Here is a 22795-nt window from a genome sequence, read left to right as displayed (position 1 = left end):
CCTTCCTTTTGCATGGAGTGAAAATACATTCTCCTCTCTGGTCCCTCTGTCACGTAATTCAGACAGGAATTCTTGTCAGTAATTCTTGCAATCATGGGCCTACTAGGACCAGTTCAACTGAGCCCATCCTATCAACAGAGTAATTAAGAGTTATCTTTCAGGAACTGAGAGTCTTCCCTTGTCCAGTTCAGGCCAGATGAGAACACCAACCCATCAACTGGGAGTGCACAAATGCCGATAAGTGACCTTTTTGACATCAAGGGGCTGAAAACTGCACCCTCAGATCATGCTAACACCACCATTTTGTGAACATCTGTCCTACAAAGAGGCATGAAGCTTGACTATGCTTGCTCAGATCATCCATTACCTCACTTCTCCTTACCTTCAATCATCTATCTCCACACTTTAGACCACCCTGCCCTTCATCCCATAAATTTTTCCCCAAGCCCTGGATGGAGGGGACAGATCTGAGAGCATATGCCCCCTGTCTCCTTGCAGATTGATCTTACAATAAAGCTGTTTTCTTTTCCTAAAAGCTGATGCCATAGTAATTGGCTTTTTTAATGTGCATCAGGTAGGAGAACCCCAATTTTGTGCAGTAACATTCTCTGTCCCTCACCTCTTTCATTGTTATCCTTCCTGTTTCTCTTTGTGGAGCTTCAAGTTTAGGGTCATCCTGAAAGGTCTAGATAGGGCAGGTGGTGGCACCAGGGAACCCTGGTGTGGGAGACCGTTGACATTCATTGGACACCCTTAGGTGTCTGCAGCTAACGCTCTCTAGGAAGCTTCTTGGTGCGTCACCGTAGAAAGGCTCATGTCTATGGCTGGGCCAGTGCTCTGTCCTGCAAACCATCCTCAGCCCTGTACCCCAAGTTGTGAGGAAGCAAGGAAAAGGACACGATTAAAGTGCTCCCCCAACCCCTCCACTAGATCAGCACCCTGTTTCCCTCAGGCTCTGCATTCTTAAGTCTTGGAGTTCTAACTAGGAGAGCAGCTGTGACTCTATGTGATTCTGTTCCTTAAGCCAGCTTCCCTGTAACTAGTGTAAATTTTAATTTATTTATTAGACAATTATAGAACTTTGTTGCTACAAGTAACCTTGGTTTTGTTTTTTTAAGCTGTAGAAACTGAGGCCCCTGGAGGTGAGGGGACTTGCCCAGGTTCCTTTAACTGGTAATGGTGATTGGATTGTTAGTGTCACAGCCAAGAAGCAGAGTAGTTAGTTCCAGACTCACAGTTCAGTGCTTGTCTCACTCTGCACAATTCTGTGAGGCTCTCCTATGGATAATTCAACTTAAAGATAAATAGAAACAATAAACAGTAAAGTGAACACGGTCATGCGTCGCTTAACGATGGGGATGTGTTCTGAGAAATGCGTCGTTAGGCGATTTTGCCCTTGTGAGAACATGATAGAGCATATTTACACAAACATAGATGGTACAGCCTACTACACACCTAGGCTGTATGATACTAATTTTATGGGACCACCGTTGTGCATGTGGTCTGTCACTGACTGAAACGTCGTTATGCAGTGCATGACTGTAATAGTATATTAGAAGTAAACAATTTTCCTCTAAGAGATGTATAGATATACTCACTTAATGATTCCCAGTTCTAAAGCTAGGGATGATTAAGTCCATTGAAACAATTTGAAAAACATGAGGCTTGAAGTCAGAAGATGGTTCCTGGTGTTGCTGCTAATGTTTGAGTCCTTAGGGGAAGCACCCCGCCTCCCCCACCAAGTTTCCTCACCTACAAGATGAGAGAGCTGAATCTCTAAACTTCCATTCTAGATCTAACATTCTATGATTCCTTTGATTTTATGGTTCACTTTGCAAGGTATAATGGAGTTACGCTCCAATAATAACCACCCGCCGGCTCTGCGTTCAAACAAGTCTCCTTTATGCTGCAGTAGAGAGAATTCTGTGTGGCAGTGGAGGCTCCGGGGCTTGTCTTTTATGAAAGGAATTTCAGGGTGTCTCTTGGCATTGATCACGACAGACAACAATTCCAAGGGAATAATATAGAATGAGGCAATTATTCATGCACCACAAAGAAATGCTGGCCCATCTCCAGGCATTCAGATTCTGTTCAGTCTCCACATAACAGGCATTTAGTACCTCACCTGTGACCTGGGGATTGACAGAATCACAGGCGACAGAACCACCCTGCTGCTCCAGTCACGGCAGATCAGCAGGAAGAGAGGTTACATTTAGGGGCTCTTAGCTTGTCAGGTTATTTCACCGTTCATCAAGGGGAAACACGCACACTGCGGCTGTGAAGCTTGAAAAGCACTGTGGAATACCCCTGCTCCGGAAGAAGAGACTGGCCACAATTTTGAGACCCCGAATTTGCACACTGGCTCTGTGCTGTAATGCTAGACGGCTCTATAGACCTAGCATCCCATGGTATGAGGTTCACTAGACATCTCTCTTGCCTTCTGCTGCTGTCTATATTGTGCATTCTTTTGGGGTCATTTGGCATCACAGAGCTGCTTGGTTCAGTATGCTATGTTGCAATTCACTTTGTAACTAGACAACAGTATCGCATGTAACAGTCACGTCTGAGGTGAGTTTTAGCGAAGAGTCTCTGATCTCTAGACTTCCTGGTTTCCTTTAAAGTAATCATGCCACTCCATCTAATGGAGGGCACAATTTCAAAATAAATATTAATACACAAAGTCTGCACTGTGCTCCAGGGTCCTGTTAGCTGTAGTATACAGCATGGATTACTGGTCTAGTCTGAAAGAGACTTGTGCTAACGCAGCTGTTAATGTTATGGGATTTCTCCAGCTCATCAATTCTCATGAAGTCATAAATATAGGTGCTTTGCTCCATTTAGGTAAACATTAGATCTCTGGCTCCCACCAAAACACAATACACAAACTAAGAAAGTCTGGAAGTGAAAAGAGAGTCATATTGCATATTAGTCAAAATACATCTGACCACCTCTCTCTCATCGTTTTTTTAAACAAAATTTTTTTCTTTACGCAGAGGATTTGGGCTTGAATATGGACATTTTCCCACTACTGTTCAGCCTCGGAATGCTGTGTTTCCCAAGTTTCTCATGGTAAAAAGACTCAGACTCAGAGCCCAACTGCCGGCAGCTGAATTTCATTAAGACTTTGATGGGAGACTTAAGTTGGAATTACAAACATCTGTGGTTAAACTTCCCTTTAGTAAACCATTTCCCAGAATTTAACGTTACCACACTAGGAGCAGAAAAGAAAAACAGTTGAAATAGAATGCTGCTCTTTGGAAATGCTGGAGTAGATATTTAAATATTCTTCTATGTGGTTACTATATCTCAATGAACTAGCAGATGTACTTGTTTTAGAAAACAAATAACTAATTGTCTGGAAATGCTAAGTTTTGGAACTCAAAGCATGTACTGGCAATCTGATTTTAATGGTTTCTAATCAATTACATCTCTCAAAATTATGTCTGGCCATCATTGTATTTATATGGTTACTTTGAGCAAGGAAAAATCCTAAAGGAGAGGAGTGTTTTTGGCATCATATACTTCAAGAAACTATGACAAATCAGATTTGAGAATTTAATTATGAAAGAAAAAAAAGGTTATAGTCCTTGGTTATATCAAAGGTGTTCAGTTTTTGGTTTAGCTTTTTCGGGATTTAGAAACACTCATTCATTTCTCTTAATGGCTCAGATCACCGTATTGCCAGGAAAAGGCTGTGTGTAAAGAACCATTAGGGATACAGCGATTATAAAAGCTGAATAGTTTCCCTCATCGCCAGTGTTGGACAATCAGCAAATTTATAAGCAAAAGTTGAAAGTAATCAAATTTATAGAATAAGTAACAATTTAGATAAAAAAAGACTGATATTAGAAATCTTGCAGAAGAGAGAGACTGAGGGCAGACTTTGAGTTATGCAGCTTATATATATTGTTTCACTTAAATTTCACAACAATCTTGCAAGGCAAATACGTTTCTATTCATTTTACAATCAAACAAACTAAGCCTCTGAAAGACAAACTAATTTGCCCAAAGTCAATCAGCTAGAAAGTAGTGGAGCTGGATTCATAGCACATCTGTCTGGCTAGATGCCCACATTGTGCCTTTGATGGAAGATGAATTTCAAATGTTGTAAAGCAGAGACTATAAATAAACAGCTTTCGGGCTGAATCGGGCCATCAGATGTACTTCCCACAGGGCATTAAAAAAAATTGAGTCAGCAATTTCACTTAAGGATCCAGATTCTGTCTTCTCTTAAAAAAACAAGAGACCTGGTAACACTGAGAGGTGGCTGTCCCTCTGGAAGAGGCATCCCTTTCTCTCCTGTTGCTTTGGCCCCACCGCTCACAGGATGTGTTCCTTTCACTGCCAGGTTATTTTTTGCTTGGCCTCTACAAGAATACGAGTTTTAAAACTTTCTCTGTACCATGTGATCCGCAATTCCACTTCTGGGTATCCATTCAAAAGAACTGAAAGCAGGGACTCAAACAGCACTAGTCACAGTAGCCAAAAGACAGAAACAATCCAAATGTCCATCGACAGACAAATGCATAAACAAAATATGATATATACATACAGTAGAATATTAGTCAGCCCTGAAAAGGGATGAAATTTGGACACATGCTACAACATGGACAAACCTTGAAGACATCACGTTAAGTGAAATAAGCCAGACTCAAAAGGACAAAGATTGTAGACTCACTTCTATGATGTACCTAGAGTAGTGGAATTCATAGAAACAGAAAGTAGAATGGCGGTTGCCAGGGCCTGGGGGAAGGGGATAATGGGGAGTTATTGTTTAATGGGTACTGAATTTCAGTTTCAGAAGATGAAAAATTTTGGAGATGGATGGTGGTGATGGTTGCATAACAATGAGAATGTACCCAATGCCACTTAAAAATGGTTAAAATGGTAAATTTTATGTTATGTATATCTTACCACAATAATAAAAAAAAGCTTCTAATTAAATCAGAGAATTCTGAAACTATAGCAAATGGAATTCTTTATTTTCCAGCAACTTTCAAATAAATTCTGTAAGATAAGCTATGTATTCCTGTAGGTGGTGCTGTTTTGAATTCTCTACCTATTAATCTAAATCAAAAGCTTCTAATATAGACCATAGCATCATGTAGAGGAAACGTACTGACTATGCTTACAAAAGGAAAATAGAATACAAGAAAACTCTACAGTTAAAAAAAAAGCAATCTATCAGGGAGACCTAGTGATATGCTGGGAAAAGAGAATGGAATTTGGAAACCTTGGGCAAGGTACTTACCATCTCCAAACATCAATTTGCTCATCTGTAAAATGGGCATAATTTTCACCATTGAGTATTAAATAAGATAATAGATGCAGATTAATGGGACACAGTAGAAGTCAGTAAGTATTAGTTTTTTTCTTTTTTATATGAGTAGTTTAAAAAGTAGTTATTAGACTGGGCGGGGAAAGAAAGTTCTCTCTCTCAATTCTTTGGTAATCCTAAGATTTTATGCAACTTATGCTACTCATCTAGCAAGCACTGCATACATGGTCTTTGAATAGCCTTTTTTGTATTTTCATTTTAAGAAATCCCCAAAACTTTGACTGAAATTATGCCTACAGATAGTGCTATTTACCTAACCACTTTTTCCTAGATACATCTGCATGTGGCATTACGTTCATCAACTCCTTCCTTGCTGTGCCACTTACCAGGCAGAGTGCCTGGGGTAAATGCTCTGTGCCTCAGTTTCCATGTTTACAAAATGAGATAATAACCAGTCCTATTGAGCTGTCATGAAGGTTAAAAAAAATAACTCATGGACAGTGCTTAGACCAGTGTCTGGCACATGGTTAATACTCAATGAGCATTAGCTACAAACCATGCTATTATTATTACTACTACCACTACTGTATTCCAGTTCTAAAATATGTTTCCCAGGAACATCCTTTGGTGTTTGGTGAGTAGGTAATTGTGCCCTACTGGCCTAGCTCAGGAGTAATACTTTTTCCACATTGCCCCCATAGCACTTAGCTTGTAGCTACTCTTACAGAACATTAATTCATTCTTCTCTATGTAGTGACTATGTATATACTTTTTTTCTTAGATTGCTTACTCATCGAGGATAGAGGTGTGACTCTGCCTTCTTTCTATCCCTCCTGGTGCCCACTTTATTGTTCAGTACATGGTAGGGCTCCAAATGTGCTCATTGGATGAATATTCAGTGAATGAAATAATGACAACATGTAGGGGGTTTGACGGCCCAGGCGGGTGACTGGAGATGTCAATGTGATTCTACAGGACCTTTTTCAAAGTAAGGGGACCAAGATAGTAAAAGAGATCAAAACTGTCTTTTAATAAACTTTCTGCGATCCTTTAGTGGCAGGGTGCCTAACTATGTGTTGGAGCATGGGATCCCATATCAACAGTGAAAAGTCTAGAGGAAAAATCCCTCAGAATTCTCCTAGTTCATAGTGCATTTTTTAGCAAGTAAGTTTGTCCAGTGTAAGGTACATGTTCACATGTGGATTGCGGGGCACTGATTTTCTTGGAGGGAAGCTAACAATAATAATAACAACAGCAAAACCCAGTCAGGTTACCAGAAGATAAATTCCTGTTTTCCCCTCTCAGAGAAGTTTGCTCAATATTGTCAATTATTTCCCTTATTTTCTCAATTATCTACCAAAGGCAGTAACAGCACTGTCCCCCTCCACCGCCTCCCACTATGCTCTTCCAGCAGAGCCCCCCACTCTCCTCTAAGTCTCTGTGTGGCTTCTTTCCAATTATGTGGTGTCAACCTCTAACCTAGTGTTCTTTTTTTTTTTAATTTATTTGATTTGATTTTTATTTATTTATTTTTTTGCTGAGGAAGATTTACCTGAGCTAACATCTGTGCCAATCTTCCTCCATTTTGTATATGGGACGCTGCCACAGCATGGTTTGATGAGTGGTGCATAGGTCTGCACCCGGGATCTGAACCTGCGAACCCCAGGCTGCCGAAGCGGAGCACACGAACTTAACCACTACACCACAGGGCTGGCCCCTAACCTAGTGTTCTTGACCTTCTTAACTCCTGCTTCCTTTTGGTAGACAAGAAGTCATTCTTTCCAAGGACACTCTGATACCCTTTCTTTGGGGACTGTTGTTGTCTTCATCCCTGCATCCCCTCCAGTTCTTTTGCATATCCATACTGGTCAAGAAGACTTTTGTCTAGTTTTACTTGCTACAGTGTGTATGATGAAATTGAGACTTTCTTTTCTTAAATATGAAATATTAGAATACTGAATATACTTCTAAAGGCGTTATAAAGGTTTTTATGTGCTTATAAAGGTCTCCCCTTTGCCCACACCCATCTACTGAGAATCATTGCTTTCTCCATCAACTCAGCAATAACGGACCCAGTAAATTGCTTGTAAAAAAGCAGAAGGTGGGAAAATCCTAGCAATTAGCACAGAGTTACTCGTCGGTGCTCCTCTTCAAATTCTTTGTCTCCTGGGGGATGCTTGCGTTTGTTTTAGAAGGATAGGAGGACGCTTTCTGCTTGGTCAGCCAGCGCTCTCCATCCTTGTATTCAGTGTGTAGTTCATATATTTGTTCCCCTAACTCACACTGTGCACCACAGGTTGCCAGAGTCCGTGTTGAGGGCGGAGGACCCAGGGGTGAGAGGACACAAGGCTTGCCATGGAGGAGCTCCAGAGAGCCTTGGGAGGGCCGTCAGCCAAGCGCCTCCCACTGCTCCATGCTCGCCTTAGTTTTCTTCGTCACTCCCTTTGAAGGGGAATCGAGGGATAACCATTCATATAAATCTAATTCAAATAAAATGAACGTATTTTTAGAATATCTTCTCATCCACATCTCGAACATCCCATGAATAATTTATTGTATGTGTCCATGGTCTCTTTCTCTCTCTCTCTCTAGATGTAAATATAATCTCCTGAACCAATTCAGTAGGGTGGTTGTACCATGTTATTAAGTCTCTGGAATGTATTTGGTCTAAGGTCTCCTAACTGGCTATGAAGAGCATGGGAAACCCGCATGGTGGGAGGTGGGGTTCGCTGTGGGACCTCAGGCTCTGGAGGCATCATGTGAAACCATGCGGTGGGAGCATAATTACCCCAATCCCACCCTTTCTACATCATATACTTTGAGCCTCCCAGAATGACTAATAGCTTCTTTCTGTTTCCCTAAACCAAAAGCCTCAACCGACATTCTGAACCTATTAGACCCTGACAGTACTACAGATTTAACCCACTATAGGACACTCTTTCTGTGGGGAGGATATAGACAGAGATATAGCAATATTAAGTAAAATAGCACCATAAAAAGAAAGTTCTGGGAAGTATTCCCAAATAAGGGTTTCCTTTAATCCAATCATCCACGCATTTTATAATCATCATAACAACAAGTAGGATGTATAAGGCATTTATACTCTGTTAGGCACCCTGTTAAGCACTCTTTCTCTATATTTTATCTAATTTCATCACAATAACTGTATGAAGTATGAAGTGACATCACTAACTTCTCTAAGCTTCAGTTTCTTTACCTGCAATTTGAGCATCTATAATTTGCCCAAGGTAAGGAGTAGATAAGCTGAAATTTGAACTTGGGACCATCAGACTGCAAAGCCTGCAATCTAAAACACTCTGCTGTGCCCCCTTCCTATTATTTCACTGAATAGATAAGTTTATAAGAAATTGTTCAAGGTCTCGACAATAAGTTTAAGGTTCCCTAAAAATCAAATAATTACTTTCTTATTTTTTGTGGGATGAGTTACAAAAACGTGTGTGCCTATCTTTTCAGAATTAGCAGATAAAAATACAGGATGCCCAGATAAATGTAAATTTCAGATAGACAATCAATAATTTTTTAATATAAATACATCCCATGCAATACTGGAGACATAAACAAAAATTTATTTGTTGTTTACCTGAAATTCAAATTCAGTTGGGCATCTTGTATTTTATCTGGCAACTCTATCTTAAGTCAAGCATTTCATTCAGGGACTTTCCATGCTCAAAGCGACAGGTGGAGATAATGCTTCCCGGGGATTAATTCCAAGCCTGTAGAGAAGCGATGCCTTCCCATAGCGCGGAGTCTCTCCTGTTCTGGCTTCTCTCCATGATTGAGCATGAAGGTGACCAGAAGCCATGCCCTCTCTTTCTTCTGGAGGTTACATTTTGCACCACAACAGAGGTTGGGATGCTCTGGCCCTACCCACCCTCCTCCTTTTTTTTGGGCATGAGTAGGGCTCACTCCTGGAGAAGGACCATCTTCATGCACCTTATTTTATCAATAATAATAAATAAGTACAGTTATACTAACAGTTAGTAGAATTAATGGCAATAATCCAGACTTCAGTGCTGTCAGAAATGGTGTCAATCCACATCACTACTTTGGTTCTATAGTTGCTGTAACCATAGCTATAGGGTGGATGAGTGTGTGTGTGTGTGTGTGTTGTTAGGTTAATTGCTCCTTCCTTTCCCATGAACTTAGGTGACTTCGTTTTCCTCCTACTTAGCATCTCCCACGCACTGGACACACTGTTGTCTGTCTTGGCTCAGGGGGCTGTTAAATCACTCACTCTGGATTCATCCTCCTTTACCCAATTTCTAAACTTTGGTTATGCTTTCAACATAGAAGCTACGGTAACGTATTCAAACAGCAGCTCTTTAAATAAACATATCATCAATAGCATATCCCGATCATTTTTACTTTTGAGATGGGGCTTGATTTTCGTCGTAACTTCTTGTTTCTGTAATATAATGACTCGTGTCTACTTAAGCTATCTGCTCTGCAGTTTGGTAACAGTTTCTTTAGAGCCCCATCACCCTCATCCACCCCCTCTCTCCTCCCTGTCCAAGAGGGCCTTCTGTTTAATTTGTGACAAAAGAATTGGTCCTGTAGTCTTGTTCCCACTCTCCTAACATCATCACAGAGGAGCAGGAAGTCAGTAACAGAGCACAAGCATTAAGTGCTGTGGCTTGACAAAGGTGACTCTACTGGGACATACAAGTGGCACAAAGTCACAGACCTGCCACTGCAGCCCCAGGTGAGAGTCTAGCACTGACTTGGAGTACACAGAACACATGCATTTTTGCTAGTTTGAACAGTGACACGTTTTAAAGCCTCAACTCTCGACTAACAACGTTACAAAGTAAAACTTTTTATTTCAAGTTTCTGAACTGACCTGATCCACGTGAAACTCTCAAGGCAGGCAGGGGAGAGAAAGAAGAGGGGAGAGAGAGGGACACGAGGGTGGCACACACAGCCCGCGGGGCGCAGGTGGCCCAGCAGGGTGACAATGGCAGGGACACTGTACCTTGGCAGCAGGCGGCAGGCTTCCGGGAGCCACGCGGGGCTCGCTCGTCTCAGGCGGGTCTTGTCTGCCGATCGCTGAGCTCCCTTCAATGTCAAAGGGAAAAGCGCTGTCGTCCCCGGACGCCGCGCCGGAGCAGGCAGCGCCCCAGAGGAGCCACAGAGGCAGGACTGAGTGCCAGGCTGAGCTCAAAGCCATCTCTCCGCTGACATCCGACAGGGCTCTTCCAGGGGCTCAGCAACTGTCTGTCCTCGTCGGTCCCCCCCACCCCGTGATGCGGCGGGGCCTCGTTTATTTGACCTTCTCTGCGTCTGCAGTTTCCAGATGTGGGAACTCAAGGCAGCCCAAAGAGGAACTTAGTAAAAAAAGGGAGAGTGAGAGAGTAAGCGAGTGACTCTCTTTCTCCCTCTCTTTCTCTTTCCTCTTACTCTCTTCCCCTCTGCTGGCTTTCTCTCTTTCTCCCCAGAGGCCCTGGCTGAAGAATTTAGAAAAGATGGAGCTTAAAGCTGAGCACCGAAAGGCAGACCCAGCTGGGGCCAGCCCCACAGCGCTGGCCACCTCCTGTCCCCAGCGTGTCGGGACTGAGGGCTGCGCTGTCCTGGCTTCCTTCCCACACCCATTCTCACCACTCCCTTTTTACCTTCCACTTCCAGGCCCTCCCACTCTAAGTTGGCCTTTCAGACAGGAGGCCAGCCTTTCCTTGGGGCCTCCCCTCCCCTCTCAGTTTGGAGCCCCTCCAAGAGCCCCAGATGAATATTCAGCTTTTGTGATTGCTTCCTCACATCTCTTATTTATTTAGCCAAGGTGCCGGATGTCTTATCTATATTTATATAGGTCTTTGTTGTGGCCCCGCTGGTTTGCAGGAAAGTGGGTGGAAAAGGGATTGCAGGGGCGGGAGCCAGAAGTAGATGATCTCAGATGGCAGAAGAGGAGGGCACCCACTTTCCTGAGCAAGGCTTCTCATTTTCTAGAGACGGTGTGCTGTACTCTTTGTGCTAATATCTTCTTTTGAGACTAGCTGGGCGCCCCTCTTCCGCCCGACAGTCCTCACTCAGAGGGCTTGGGAGAAGAATATCTTGCACTGCAGCGCTGGAAAATGACTTCATTACTCAAATGCATGAACTTTTATTTACAAAGAACATCTTGTTTTCGTCCTAAAGAGGTGCTTTGTAAGGGGCCCCGAACAAGGCTTGCAGTGTATGAGCCTGTCCAATATACTGCCACAGCCCTGACCTCTTCCTCTTGGCCTGTAATCTCATGCCTACTACATCTGTCTGAGTCACGTAACCTTTCCAAGACTTCAGGGCAAAGTCGGCCTACAATTACCCCGGGCACCCCCGGGGAGGAGTCGGTGGCCGCTATGGCTCATAGACACTTTTGCTTACATTGGCTTCATAATGGAACTTTAAACATTCCCACAAGACTCAAACATAGCTTAAAGAGGATTAGATGAGACAACTATAACATGACACCCAAGTAAGTTTCTAGGTATTTGAAATCATCCACAATCATGCAAAAAGGCATTTTCATAAAACCTAATCATTAGCTCTATTTTATAGGACAAAAGTCATTTCATCTAAGGATAAGCAAAACAGCCATTTATTTTGCACCTACCATATGTCAGATACTTTGCATATGTTACTTGTAAACCTCACAGCATTCCTGCAAAATAGGGCTACTATTTCCTTTTTACAGAAGATAAAAGGGAGGTTCCAAGAGACTAGGACATTTGCCCAAGGTCACACAGCTGGTAGAAAGCTGAGCTGAGATTTGAACCCGGAACTTACTGGGTTCCAAAACTAACTTTCACATCTACACCACACTGAAACTGAAAAAATAAAGGCCACAAATTCAGAGGTAGGGGAGGTGGCACTCCCATATTTTGAGTACCTCCTATGTGCCAAAAAATTTGCATAAATTATCTCATTTAACTTCACTATAACCCCATGAGGTATGTATTGTCATACACATTTGGTAATGGGTACATGGTAAAAGGACTACTAGTACCCAGGTAAGTCTGATGCTAAGGTGGTTGATTTTATATGATCAAATGGTATGTATGATACAAAAGAGCCAAAGCTGGAAGAAGCAAAAAATTCTCAAACATCCCAAAGTATTTATAATGTTTTCATTTTAAGATGTGAAAATGGTATTGCAATGAACCTGTAAGCTAAATTATGATCATCTGTGGCCGGCCCGGTGGTGTAGTGGTTAAGTTTGCACGCTCTGCTTCCGTGGCCCAGAGTTTGCAGGTTCAGATCCCGGGGTGGACATATGCACCACTTATCAAGCCATGCGTCCCACATATAAAGTAGAGGAAGATGGCCACGGTTGTTAGCCCATGGCCAATCTTCCTCAGCAAAAAGAGGAGGATTGGCAGATGTTAGCTCAGGGCTAATCTTCTTCAGCAAAAAATAAAACAAAATAAAAAATAAAATAAATTATGATCATCTTCTTCCACGTAAACTGGTTAGCCCACTAAATTAATTGAAAGAAGTTAAAAATATATTTTCAGTTTGGTTGGTTCTTCATGAGACTTATACTGGGAGACAGGATGGCCAGACTCTGAAGATGAAAAAATGATGCTCGATTATCCTGTCCCACCCTCCCTTTAAAAGAACTTTAAGTAATAATAATTAATAATTGTAATAATAATAATAAATGTATACATCATATTCTGACTTCAGATATAGACCTCTTCAGTACACAAAAACTGTTCACCTATGTTTTCTGAAGGATTATGTCCTGTTCTTCATTAACTGTCAATTAATCACGCACTTTTTATTTGACCCAGGGCCTCTTCTCCCTGCTCACCAGACGATGTTCAGGTTCTGTGAGAGGCCTGAGCAGTGCGGGTAGGAGTGTATTTGTCTAAGACCTATGGACTTTTTATTTTTGATTCAATATATGCTTCCAACTCTTCCTCCTCATGTTGTTTTTGCAGACACTATTTTTATTTTTGAGGCAAAACAGCATAATATGCAGGAGTATGGGTTTTGTATGAAATAAAATAGGGTTCAAATCCTAGGTCTGTTTATAGAAGTTCTAGGAGCTTGACACATAACTTAGTCTCTCTGAATGTTAATTTCCTCATGTGTAGAATAGGGATAATGATGCCTTTCACTGAGTAATTATGAATAGTGAATGAAATAGTATAAAGAAAGTGTTAACACAGGTTGTCATATAGTCAGTGCTCAATATATACGACTTCACTATACTGTAAAGTCTTAAAAAAGACCAGAATAACTATTTTTAAAGAAGAAAAATAACCACGCTTATTTACCCTGTGGCTTGGGTAACCTCCCACTTGCTGAGAATGGCTCTTCGCCTTTCTGGCTGCCACTCGGCCTTTCCTGTATCAACCGTAAATGAGGCAGTTGTGGATCGTAGGTAACAGGGCAGGTAGGCAAGGAGAGAGTGTGGCTGACTATTTGACAGCAAGTTAGAAGGCAGTAGAACAAAGGGAATCATCTCCTCACCAAAGGGCCACTCCCAGACCATCCAAGGCCTGAGTGTGGGAGGATTTTATTTTTGCTAAAACTACAACTGGGGAGTGTCTTCAGTATGGCCGCTTTCTTATCACTACCTTCCCCCTCCCCCTCTCTTGAGGTTGGAGCTGGGCATTCACCAGATACTTTCATGTCCATTATCCCCTTTGGGACTCCCACCCACCCCATGGTGAAAGGAGTGGTTCTCTATCATCCTCAATGCACAGAAGAGAGCACTGATTTTCAGAGAGGCCGAGAGGTTAAGGTCACTACACCAGAATGAGGGCCCCACACCTTCGGACTCCCAGGCCAACACTTTGCCAACTACACCAAGCTATTTTTAATTCTGGCAGCAGCAGATCCGGTGGTTTGGAGGCTTTATCAAAAGAAGGTTCTTGAATTCCCTTGTGAGTCCCTCGGTGTAGTTATCAGCGGATAAATATCAGGCCTGCCCACCCCCTTCAGCACTTGGTTGTTGGGCCTGTCCACAGTGTACAAGGATCTAGTGAGGGTGTTGTTAATGCATCCCATGTGCCCTTCTGTAAATAGAAAGTCACGTCAGAGGCTATTTTGGATTTTTAGGTGCTAATCTTGGACATAATTAGACAGAGGATTGTTGTGGGGACTGTGTACTAGTGACAACAATTTTATGATGAGAATGGTCAGAGAAGTAAGCACAGGCTAACCTCTGCCATGAAGTCTCTAACTGATAATCAAGGGCAGCAGGAACACAGGTGGGAGAAGATGTTTTTTTCTCTGCCCACTCCTCTCCTCTCGGGCTGAGCTTCTGCTCTGTGAATGGCTCTGGTGGAAGTTCAGGCTCTCTGAGGAGCAACAGCAACCGTGTTAGCAGAGGATGGAGGACTTCTAAAAGTCATTCTTCCTCTCCTTAGTTTTCTCAGGCTTTTGTTCAGGATGTGGATAGTATGTGCTATCTACGCTTCCTCTCCTAAGACACTTGTCACAGCCTCATTTGGCTTTTAGCATGAGCTCCCTGCATCCTTTCCTTTCATCCATTCATCATTTATTTAGTCATTAATTTATTTAATCAGCATTTATCGAACACTTCAGTATGGCACGTTAGCTACTGAGGGTAAACAGATAAAAACATCATCCTAATCCTCAAGGAGTTTGGAGTCTGGTAGGACAGACCATAAGTAGACTCTGTAAGGAATGCAAAGTGATTAAAAGGAATTCAAAGGGAAAGGCGAGACATGATGCTAATAAAATACATAGAACAAGCCCTTTACCCAGACTCGGCTAGGAGGAGTCAAGGAAAGCTCTAGAAGAAGGGGGCAACTGTGCTGAGTCTTAACTGACGGGAGGAGGGGAAGAATGGTGTTCCAGGAGGGGAGAACTGCATATGCAGAGCAACAAATGTATCAGAGACCCGTTGCCACAGGAGGGGTGAGAAAGGTACGTGATCTCCAAAGGCTCGAGTCCCCCTGTTCACAGCACACAGTCATCGCGACAGAGCCTGTGTGAGAAGAAAGGGCTTCCCAGCCTCCTACTGGTCTCAGCGCTACTCAGTGCTGCCTTCTGTTCCAGGCCCTGTGCAACAGAGGGGTCCTCCCCGAGTGCATATCTGAATACTGGGAGCTATTCCAAGTCATGGTTACATCCTAAACAAAAGCCTGAGAAAACTAATGGAGGAAGAACAACTTTTTTTAAGTTAAAAAAAAATTTAAATTTCATTGTGGTAAGAACGCTGAATGTGAGATCTACCCTCTTCTCGGTTTTGAAGAGTACAATACGTATTGCCGATAGGCACAATGTTGTACAGGGAAGAAGGACTTTAGAAGGCCCCCATCCTCTGCTAACACTGTTGCTGTTGCTCCTCAGAGAGCCTGAACTTCCAGCAGAGACGTTCACAGAGCAGAAGCTCAGCCTGAGAGGAGAAGAGCACGAGCAGAGAAAGAGACACCTTCTCCCACCTGTGTTCTTGCCCCTCGATTATCAGCTAGAGGCCTCACGGCAGAGGACAGCTTGTGCTTGATTCTCTGACCAATCTCATCATAAAATTGTTGTCACTTTGTTTTTAAGTGAAGACATTTAAGCCCAGGAATGACATGATGATATTTGCATTTAAAGAATTTAAAATGTACCAGATATAATAATTATAGTAAAATTGGACGTTACAGGTACCAAAAAAGGGGGAAATAAAAGTCACCAGGAATCGTACCACTCTGGGGCAATGACTTACACCACCAAAAATATTTGGGTGTGAATACCTTCAGATTTCTCTTACATCTACGTTAATGTATTCCCTCTACTTTTAATACTCTATATATTTTGTTTTATATGTATTTTGTATACATAAAATACATTTTGTATATGTCCATTTTATATATTCCATCTATTTTTTTCTTCCAAAAATGAATCAAACTGTATGTAATATTTTTAAACTTTTCCTCCATGTTAATGTAGCTCCAATATGTTACTATGAATAGCTCGTAGTGTTTATATTTGTATTTTGGGAGGATTATCTCGTTTGGATGGGGCCTCAACTGGAGGGCAGCCCTGAGAAACCAGTAGGAGGCTCTGGGAAGCCTTTTTTTCTCATCTGGCTCTGTAAGCCCCAAGGGAAGGGACCGTCCGTGAACAGGGGGTCAGAGCATTTGGGAATGATAATAGCAATGAGGCCATCCTGACCCAAGTGATTCAGCCTGATGGAGAAAGCGGTGAAACAAACAGATGAGAGAGAATCCTCCTAAAAAGGATTATTGACTGCCTCAGCTGTGGCCGATCCTTCTGTCTCCTAGGATAATGACTTCATCAGGCTCAAGGGAAGTGATTGATGCTCAGCAGTAATGTAATCAACAGAGAATGAAGGTGTCAATGTCCATTAGCTTAGAGATAAGATCAATGTAAAATGGAGCTCCTGGGACTTGATAATGAAGTGATACAATTAAGGAGAATTGGGAAACATTCAAAAGAGATCTGAGAAACTAGCTTTTTGTGCCCCCACTCCCACCCCACCCCCAGTATCCCAAAGAGAAGAGACGATTCCTTAAGAGAAGGATCAAGAGAAGGATTGCTGTCACCATGATGAGTATATAAGCAGGACAGAGGGTTAAAATGTGTTCTAACCTGCTTTGTGTGAGCAGCTACAGAAATTAGTCTGTAAGATTCTCAAAAGATCTATAACCTAGCTCTGTGTCCCTTGCATTATCCCCTAGAAAATTCACTCTGTACATGCTCCCTTTAGGAAATCAACTGATTTTGGAAAATATTTTCAGAAGTAGGCAAAGCATAACTATACTAATGTCTCAAATTTTCATAGTGCTTTACAGTTTGGAGCTGAAGTACAGTTATTGCTCCTCTAACGAGTAAGAAACTGGTCTGGTTCTAAAAGTTCAAAGGTACAGATTCAGACCTTTAGAAGAAAGATTCTCAAGGTTTTGTCCTTAGGTGGCCTGCAGCCCCTGAATATTTAACATTCTAAATAAGATTTATTCATCATCCATTCATTCCACAAATGTTTTTCTAATGTCTACTTTGCAAATGGCACTTTTCTAGGCTCTGGGGATAGAGCAAAGAAGAAATCAGACAAAAATTTCTGCTTTCATAAAAATTACATTCTAATTGAGGCAAGGATGGGGGAGAGAGAGAGAATAAACAGTTAGGCAAGAGAAATAAATACGTATGCATGGAATACATTGCATGGAATGCAGTATGTCAAATGGTACGTGCTGTAGAAAAAGAATGAGATGGGAAGTATTTGGAGGGTTCTGTGATTAGAAGTGACATGATATGACTTATTTTGTCTGCTATGTGGAGAATAGACTGTAGAGAAAGAGAAGAGGGAGGAAAGCAGGAAGACCGTTTAGAGGCTATTGCCATAATATAGGTAAGAGATGATGGTGATTTGGTCCAGGATGTTAGCATTAGATGTGAGAAGTCTTCCAATTCTGGATTTATTTTAAATGTAGAACCAGTAAGATTTGCTGGATGTGGGGAATGGGAATAAGAAAGGACTCAAGAGCCAGCCCTGGTGGTCCAGTGGTTGAGATTTGGCACTTTCACTGCCGTGGTCTGTGTTTGTTTCCTGGTTGTGGAACAACACCACTCATCTGTCAATTGTCATACTGTGGCGGCAGCTCACATGGAGAACTAAAATAGCAACTAGGATACACAACTATGCACTGAAGCTTTAAAAAAGAAAAATAAAGAACTCAAAGCTGATGTCCATGGTTTTGGCCTGAGTAGACTTGAATGACTGAATTGCCATTACTAAAATGGGAAGGAATATGGAAAGAGCAGGTTGGGGGAATGGCGATGAAGAGTGTAGTTTTGAACAAGTGTTTTTTTGAGATGCCTCTTGGATCAGTTTCTTACACTGTATTCCTTCCTTTTTTTTAAAATGTTGTTTTTAAAACATTATATATTTAGGGGCCGGCCCGGTGGCGCAAGCGGTTAAGTGCGCGCGCTCCGCTGCCGCGGCCCGGGGTTCGCTGGTTCGGATCCCGGGCGCGCACCGATGCACTGCTTGGTAAGCCATGCTGTGGCGGCGTCCCATATAAAGTGGAGGAAGATGGGCACCGATGTTAGCCCAGGGCCGTCTTCCTCAGCAAAAAAACCAGGAGGATTGGCGGATGTTAGCTCAGGGCTGATCTCCTCACAAAAAAAACAAAACAAAACAAAACAAAAAACATTATATATTCCTAATACATAGTGCATAATGCACAGTGTTTTTTTACTGGAATCTACTATGTGCAAGATATTGTGGATGATACTACGGCTAATACTATGGGACAACTTTATAGTCTAGTAAGAAAGATTTTTCAAGTCAGTAGGTGTCAAGATGGGCACAAATCCATTGCTCTTGGAAGTTAAAACAGGAAGGGATCCCTTTGAGCTCAGTGAGAAGAGAAGGTATTATAGACTTGAACTGGATCTCCACACAGGCATAGGAATTAGGTAGGGGAAGGCGAGTGGGGGAAGGGCATGGAGAAATGATTTTCAGGCAAATGAAACAGCATAGACACAGGCATAGGAGTGGAAGCACATACATGTTCAGGCAAGAGCAAGGGCTGATTGGCTGAAGCATTGTGCAAAGTTTCTTTGGATGAATATCGGGAGATAATATGGGATAGATAGGTGGGGGCCTGATTACTAGTTTACCACTAGAAGAGAGAGAGGATCACAGGGGATTTAAGAAGGGTTATTCAGATAACCATGTGGAGAGTGCACTGGAGGGGACAGACTGGAGCCTGGGGGGCCAGCTGGAGATTGTTGCAATAACACTCTAGGCCTCGGGTGACAAACACAGAATAATGCTTATGAACTGTCACGGTGTCCCCCAATACAACTCCCCCTCCCTGGGGCAATCCAGATGCAACACAGATATCTCAATTTGTAAAATCAATATTTCCTTGAAGCTGAGGAGAATTTTAGCTTCCATGAAGGCAGCCTCTTCTCTTGGAGGGGAAGAATAGGCCAGGAAAGAAAGCAATGTTTGAGACTTGTGTTTGCCAGCCAACACATACGGTTGCAAGTTTACCAAGCCACAACATGTCGGCTTCTCTGCCAAAGGAAGGTGTTGCCTGACAGAAAGTCCTAGGAGATAGCTTCTACCCATCACAAGCTTCATCCTTTGGAAAAGGTCATTAATTACTAGCCCTGAGTCTACTTTGACTATTCTGACTACTTCCAAATAACCCTCTAATGCCTTTCTCCCTTCCTCTCTCTCTCAGTTTTACTTTCTTTTCTCCTTTTTTGTCCTCATTTGTTTTCTCAAAAGTACTACACTGACTTTAATTATATTTATCTCAAGCTAAGTGCATAACATATTTCTTTTATTTAATAAAAAGATAATCTTTCCTAATAAGTCAGCTCCCAAGGTCTCTTTTATTTGTAATAATTAAAAAGGAATATGTGTGTGTATATATACATATGCGTTTGTCAAAACAAATAATTATGATATTTAGGATTGTAGTCCATGAGGTTTCTTGCTAATAAAGTAACCCGTAAACATAGGTTCTCAACTTTAAACACAGCCAAATTTCTCTATGGTGATTTCTAGACTAGTTTTTACCCTGATGTCGCTGGAACCCTAGAGACGCTGATGAGAACTCTAGCGGATATTAAGAGAGCCCTTGGTAACTACTCTTATTTTCTGTGGAGCATTCACACCTCCTCCACACAGTACCTGTACTAGTGTCTCATTGTTATAGGAGTGGGGAATTTGGATTAGATCTAAATGAATCAGCGGAGGGCCTGCCCCGTGGCTTAGCGGTTAAGTGCGCCCGCTCTGCTGCTGGCGGCCCGGGGTTTGGATCCCGGGCGCTCACCCATGTACCACTTCTCCGGCCATGCTGAGGCCGCGTCCCACATACAGCAACTAGAAGGATGTGCAACTATGACATACAACTATCTACTGGGGCTTTGGGGGGAAAATAAATAAAATAAAATAAATCTAAAAAAAAAAATAAATGAATCAGTGGAATCTCATCCCATCCTGGAGCATAATTACAGGATCAGAGATGGTCACGTGACTGACAGAGGCTAATCATAAGGAAGGAGAGGTTTGCTAGGGTCTTCTGGAAAGCGGCTTTCTTGTTTTTTGGAGAGAGCTTCTAGAGATAGGCAGCTCTTTTCTTTTGTTGTGCAAGAGGGACTTTGTTGCTCTTGGAGTCATTGGCAGTCCTAAGGGAAGAGACCTTTAGGGGAAACTGACTCTGCACAAGGCAGAGTGAGGAGAGGAAGAAAATGGGTCCTGGATGATGTTGTTTAGGGGTGGAATCAAACTGACCTCTGAACTTTCCAATTTCTTGGTCCAAGAGAGACCTTTTATTACCAATTTAAGTGAGATTTTCTGCTACTGACAACCAAAAGGATGCTGATAAAAGAACAGTAGGAATTTGAGAAACACGTGATTTTGAAAGAGACTGTGATGAATGAATCAGTGAGAAATAGAAGGAGATAATTCACAGAGCAGGGATGTTAGTCTTCTGGAAGAAGTCATCAGGAAAGCAAACCTATATGTGGAATATATTGACTTTCCAGAAGTTCTTTTTTGTCAGCAAGTAGATGCTTATTAAAAGAGAAATTAGATGCAGTTGTTAAAAACCCAGTCTATAGGTTCAGATTGCCTGTTTGTATCCTCAATTTTCCTACTTACTAGCTGTGTGATCTTGGGACGTTATTTCATTCTCAAACCTCAGCTGCCACATCTGTAAAATGGGGAAAATGCAGAGAGTTCCTGTCTCATAGAGTGTTTGTGAGGGTAAACTAAGATAATGCATATACATTGCCCAGAATAATGCCTGGCACATGGTGAGCACTCAGTAAACTTTAGCTGCTACTATTGTTACTACTAGCATTAATATTATTACCTGCTGCTATTATTGTTACTACTAATATTAATATTACTACTAATATTAATTAGTAATATAATTACTAATATTAATATTAATACTAACATATTATATTATATTGTTATATAACTCATGTGTTCTGGAGAAAACTAGAAGATGGAGAGATAAGTTGATGATTATAAAGTTAATAGAATTTTCTGTTTTTTATAGCATAATTTAGTATTTTTCACTTTTCTTTCAGTCATTTTAATATTCAGAAGCTATAACTTAATTACAGATACTTTATTATCAATGTAATCTTTAATATTTGTTAACATTTCTTATGGAAGCTGCTACCCAGCCCATCACATGGTTATGGTCTCATTATTGACCTAAGACACATCTAGCCCTTTATTACAGGTCCCATCTTAATTTTTAGCACCGTCCAGATAATTCATGGCTTCAATTACTCCATCCTTAATTACTTGGCTCTTTCAGTTCAAAGTGATTTTAGTATGAATCATGTCTTTAATTGACTCTAATGACTTTAATTGAAGTTGAATTTTCATATGTGGACTCCAAATAGTATAAGTCCCTAGGGATAAGCGCCTAGAAGTGAAAACGTTTTTCTAGGGGACTAGACCATAATTTAGGGGACAGTTTCCTGTCTGGTATTCTCAGGGACTCAAATTCAGACTCTATAATTACTAAAGGTTTTTAGAATTACGGCGTTTTACATTGGTCTTCATTTTTCGTCATTTTGAGAATGCAGAATACTGTCACCCCCACTCTCCCAAATAATTCTTCTGACAACTCTGTAAGATCATCATCCAACTTGAAGCTGAGAGAGACAGAAACAACAGTGAGCAGCAGACTGTGACCCAGAGGCTGATCATCAAGTTCTCACCCTGGTGTGATTTCTTCCCATTCTATCTGGCTCCTGAAGTCATCAGTCTTTGATGTTTTTAACTTGTACAACCCAAATTAAATCATAGCTGAGCAGCAAGGATACAAAAAGAGCAGCGTTTAAGATTGCTGTCTATCAGATTTTGAGAAACAATTCACTTATAATTATTCTTAAGTTAATATTTATTAATAAATAAAAATACCAATGACAAAAAATTGATTTTGGGGTAGGAGGAGAGAAGGAGCATATGTTTGGAAGGAGACACCATTTCATTGTTAACTGAATAAAAAATGAAGGCTTATTCTTTTTCTATTAACTGAGATATCTGAGCATAGACAATTTAAGGACTGGGCTTACTGTGGCTCAGGCTTGTATTCTAAGGGAAGAAATCTTCTGGGTGAATATGATTAGGTACTAAAGACCTTGAAATAAACATATCCTCCAACTGGCTACTGAAGATGGGCCTGTGACATTTCTCTGCTTGATTCAGTTGGATCGCCTTTGGGAAAGGTCTAGTGTGATTTTTAACCTGGTGTTATGATGAGTGATGACCAGCAGCCCCATGGAGAGCCTGGAAAAAAGTTCAGGGAGGAAAAAAGGCCGTGGACCGGAGGCTTGAGACCTGGTGTTCTCATCCCAGGGCTGCCCCTTGCTTGTCACAGGCTTGAGCTAGTCTCTCACCTTCTCCCTCCATAAAATGAAAAGTGAGACAAGATGAGCCTGGGGTCCCATTCAGCTTCAAGGCTCTCATGTTCTAGGACAGGACCAATCTCCAGACACTCTGCCTCTTCTGGCCATGGCTAGAAGCAGATGGGTGATTTAGAAAGCAACACT

The 22795-nt window shown here is 41.8% G+C and overlaps 1 protein-coding gene across 1 annotated transcript in view; it reads right to left on the bottom strand.

Moving 5' to 3' along the window:
- LAMA4 (laminin subunit alpha 4) overlaps positions 1 to 10498 on the bottom strand; it is a 133633-nt gene extending 123135 nt beyond the window's left edge. Inside the window, exon 1 of the mRNA XM_058566427.1 lies at positions 10272 to 10498. Within this exon, the coding sequence (XP_058422410.1) occupies positions 10272 to 10466 (195 nt within the window). The 5' untranslated portion in view covers positions 10467 to 10498. The remainder of the gene's footprint in view (positions 1 to 10271) is intronic.
- Between the last annotated feature and the right edge of the window lie 12297 nt (positions 10499 to 22795).

The sequence above is a fragment of the Diceros bicornis genome, chromosome 23 (assembly GCF_020826845.1).
Source record: "Diceros bicornis minor isolate mBicDic1 chromosome 23, mDicBic1.mat.cur, whole genome shotgun sequence".
Classification (NCBI taxonomy): domain Eukaryota; kingdom Metazoa; phylum Chordata; class Mammalia; order Perissodactyla; family Rhinocerotidae; genus Diceros; species Diceros bicornis.
The sequence above is the reverse complement of the archived record's forward strand: the minus strand, read 5'-3'. Positions and strand labels throughout refer to the sequence as shown.